This window comes from Ipomoea triloba, chromosome 11 (genome assembly GCF_003576645.1).
Source record: "Ipomoea triloba cultivar NCNSP0323 chromosome 11, ASM357664v1".
Classification (NCBI taxonomy): Eukaryota; Viridiplantae; Streptophyta; class Magnoliopsida; order Solanales; family Convolvulaceae; genus Ipomoea; species Ipomoea triloba.
In genome coordinates, this window is record NC_044926.1 from 14,371,670 (window position 1) to 14,376,251 (window position 4,582).

The window sequence follows — 4,582 nt, forward strand, 5'->3', positions numbered from 1 at the left end:
TCCACTTAGGATAAAATACTTACTTTCATTCGTCAATGAGATCTTTTATACATAATGTTTCAATGTCAGGACAATCAAGCTCAACTTGATTCAAGACCTAGAATCATAAGGACATACTAATGCACACAAATTTTCACATTTAATTATAATTTATGGAATATATAAAAGATGAGCAGAACATTTTAAGTAAGCAGATTGAATATATCATATTCCCAAATAAACAAGGAGGTATATAAACAAATGGCAAACATCAAACAACCATTCTTCTACACAACTCAAGTAAGGATGTAGCCTCCATTTGAGGTTTGTTCATAAAAACTTAAGTCCAATAATAATAAAATCATTGCAAATAAAGACATACCATTTCTTTCTCCATCCAATCTTAAAGCTGAACCTCCCGATGCAGCAGCCAAAATCTCATCCAAAACTGATTTTTCAGTCACTGTAACTTCACCAGCAACTTCTGGCTTGTTTGCTTCAGTATCTATTTCAAGTGATTCCAATTTGACAGAAAATTGGAGTTGCTCCAGCTTGCAACTCAGAAGAATGACCTAACCACAGCAATGGCATTAGCCTCCAGATAAAAATATTATGTTGTTCAAAGTAATCAAGTAAGCCACAATTAGGAGTTGACTAATTATCACTAAATTGCTGGTGTGGCCAAGTGGTGCACAAGTAATTGGTTACATTAATGTATAAAAGTTAGACTAGCAGTACAAAGATTTTCAGCATGAAGTAATTGGTTACATTAAAACAAATATACCTCTATCTGGAACATGTTAATATTTTCAGCATCTTTTCAGCATTAAACATTATTTTTCAGCAAAAGAAAATAAAATAAGAAAGTTGCTGCAGTGTTTAGATCAAATCACAAAACATTCTATAAAATCCTCCAACTCACCATTTGCTTTTTCTGCATTTTGTAAACAGAAAAGGGTAAAGTCAAGATAATAAGCAAACATTCTTTAGCACATCAGGCAGATGGATGAATCCTGCATGAAAATACCTCAAAATTCATATTTAATCAAGACATATTTAGGCATTTAGCTCAAGAACACAAAGAACTATTTAAACTGCAACTGCAGAGATGCAATTACCCCAGAGTAATTATTTAAATTGAGGTTTCTTTTCAACAAGTCAGAACTTAGAATGAAAGAGTTTCAAGCTCTTGTGGCAAAAAAGATTTCAGCTTTATCATTATTAGCTTGCACTATCTTTCAGCAAAAGAAAATAAAATAAGAAAGTTGCTGCAGTGTTTAGATCAAATCATGGAACATGCTAATATTTTATTAGCTTGCATTCATAAATTGAATGACAAAGTATGGATAGATTGACAATAAAGAGTAGAAATGTAAGAACTGAATTCTCAGCATAAGGAACCAAATTATGAACCAAATGTTCAGTTTCCCACTGCCGCAAGAAGGTGATGAGGTCTACAATCAAAATTAAAATAAACAATAACAAATATTTCTCAAATATAAAACAAATAAATAAAATAAATAAATTTAATACCATATATATGTACCTGAACTGAACCGACGATGAGCAGACCGGCAGCGAGGGCGAGCAGCGGCAATACTCTATAATGATATAGCAATCTTCCATGTAATTTGAATACTCTATAAATCAGATTATAAGCATTAGTATAACCAATCTTGTATACTACTATGCTAGAGATTACTGCATATACTCTATAAATCAGAGCAACTACTGCATATTTTCCATCATAAAGCTATAAAATTAGAACAGTCGATAGATTAAAGGTACCCTTTTTCTTGTGAGTTTAGGTTGCTAAAACAAGCCAAGTCCAGTGGGTAACCACTCGACCCATAATATATTGGGTGACATAAGATATACCTTCCCGATTATGAGCATGGACAGGAGCAGGATTTGCTGGAGCAGTTCTTTTATACCAGCAATGATCATAACTGATATCATGTAAAGCTAAAGAAGCAATGCTTTTGAAGAAATGATGTACATGAGCACATCACATCATTAAATGTCACATGTAGCCGGGAATGAGATAGAAAAGGAGCAAAAAATGCTAACCTCAAGGCCAACACAGGCTGGTAATTCTGTTGGTGTTTCTTGCCATCAGTTGGATGAGAATTATAATTGAACAAGCTAAATGAAAATAAAAATAAAATAAAATAAGAGTACCCTCCAAACTTTGTTCTTTGCCAGTATATATGATGTATATCATTGATCTTGAGCTCCTTTTAGCACCTACATTATTAAAAGCAAATACACACACACAAAAGCCCATCAAAAGGAAGCACCAAAACTCACCCATCCAGTAGGGAGGTTCATTATATTTATAGGGTTTAGGGTTTAGGGTCTCAGGTAAGAAAAGGAGGTAGCAGTAATCCAAGAGGGAAGCAAAGCATATTTACTTAATGAAGACATTATATTAGGATTTCATACTTGTGAAGGATGAGAAAGCAGAAGTTATTAGATGCAATACCTCAGTGTGGAGTCTCATCAAAATAAACGGTTTTGGGAAGAGCATCCAGGGAACAGCAACAAGGGCTAAAAGCAATAAAATAACCTGCAGCAATATATTCTTTAATCAAACAAAAGAAAAGAAGCCTTCTGCTATAATTCCTTTTTATTTAAATTGGAGGGCTCAAATATAATATTGAAGGCGGTAAAATGTGACAGTAGTGAACACTTGATTTAAATTACTGCGGGCATCTACATCATTAGATAATTAGTTTATAGATAATTAGTTTAAACCAGCATCACTATTCATTTCATGACTGAAATAAAGCACAAAAACATAAACGTACTTGGTCAAAAACTTCTTGCTCATTTTCCTCTTTAAGCAATTCACTCTCCTCTTCATCAAAATCTTCATCTTTCTCTCTCTCTCTGCCCACTCTCTTTTTCTACTTGAACTGGCAGTTATAACCTGCTTAATTTCATCCACAATGCTTTGGACCTGAGCTTCATCCATGAGAGGTCCATAGATTTGGAAATAAACAACCAAAAGAGGATTACTGAAATGAAGTCATCAAAACCAATAAATGCAGAAGAATGCCAGACCTAGCATCAAGAGCTTAAATGAAGGGTCTTCTTCCCTTTTTCTCACAAGAACAATGGTTGGGGAAGAAGAAATCACAACTATTCTTAAATATCAGAAACTAAAGACTAGAGTGCTAGCATATGTAGCATTTTTTTAAAAGCAAAATATACTATTCTAAGAAGCAAAAGAAGGCACTGGCATACATCTCTTAGCAGGTTCGTAAAACACAAGTTTAAATGGATGTATATAAGATAAGAGTTCAATAACTTCAAAAGAACCAAACAATGTACTATTCCAGACAACATATGAGACAGCTTCTACTGGAAATGAAAATGGTTTGACATTTAAAGAAAGATATAATGCCATAAATACACAACAAGAATCAGCATTGAAGGTCATTAAAGTTTAGCTTGACTTTTGATATATTCAGACCAAACCTCATGGGTACAACACAAAGATCAATTTCACACATTGCCCCAATACATATAAACTCAAGTTCTAAGGATAGAAGAAATACTTAATTAACAGAACAATGATCAAGACTAGAAACAGGCCGGTCATCATCAGATTCATCAATTTCATTGTCTGAATCAGCTGAGGTTATAGTCACATCAGGTTTAAGCTGAGCAGACTGAAGCAAAGGAGGCATGACTACGAAGGAAATCTTGTCCCAGGCACTTGCAGAGCCTCGCCCAGGCCTAAATTTCACGGTAAAAATCACGGGGAACTTTTCTAGCCACTAAATTTACACATAAGATAATCTTAGGACCAAATAATTTTCAAGAATAGTGTGAAGACCCCTACACAAATGATAAACTGAAGTTTCTAACCCAAGGAAATCACAATCTGGCAGTTTCTAACCCTAAACCCTAAACAAACTCAAAAATAAAATTAAAAATTACAGTATTCGCAAAAGAGCGCAACACAAAGGCCAAGATTATGAACGAGTGATTTTTACCTTTGAGGAAGACTTGAGGAAGAACGACTTGCGACCTTTGAGACCTGAGACGAGCCGGCGACGACCTCTGCTGTACGAAGAACGCCAGAGGCAGTCTAGGGCGATGGCGATGGAGACGAGCCGGCGACGATGGAGACGAGTCGGCGGCGACAGCGGCGTTGGACGGAGAAGGAGAGCAGCGCAGCATCGACGTGCGGCGAGGAGAGGAGACTGGCGGCGAGGGCGACGCGATTGAGAACAGCGGCGGAGTGTGGCTGGAGTCCGAAGGGATTTAGGAAAGGGCGAAGGGAGTGATGAATCTGATGAGTCCAAAGTACTGATAAACATTTTAACTAAAAAATAAATAAAAAAAAAATTAAATAAGCAGCTGCGTCCGAAGTGCAAACTTCGAACGCAGTTGTTTTAACGCTACAGACCAGTTGCGTCCGAAATGGGTACTTCGGACGCAACTGGTCCATTTTTTTTTTAAAAATAATTAAATATTAAAATTTTAATTACAAAAATGCCACGCATCACTTTACGCGTCCGGAATTTCAACTCTAGACGCAAATTGTCTTATATTTTTGATCAATTCTGTACTAGTGACAAAGTATTAAAGA

The 4,582-nt window shown here is 35.7% G+C and overlaps 1 protein-coding gene across 1 annotated transcript; it reads right to left on the reverse strand.

The window, feature by feature from the left end:
- Window positions 1-1,710: 1,710 nt before the first annotated feature.
- On the reverse strand, window positions 1,711-4,339 carry LOC115997042. The gene is made up of 4 exons (XM_031236491.1): window positions 3,984-4,339; window positions 2,790-2,941; window positions 2,465-2,548; window positions 1,711-2,226 (listed from the first exon to the last, which is right to left on the reverse strand). The coding sequence occupies exons 1-3, from the start codon at window positions 4,308-4,310 to the stop codon at window positions 2,530-2,532; spliced, it is 498 nt and encodes a 165-aa protein (XP_031092351.1). The 5' UTR covers window positions 4,311-4,339; the 3' UTR covers window positions 1,711-2,226; window positions 2,465-2,529.
- Window positions 4,340-4,582: the final 243 nt, after the last annotated feature.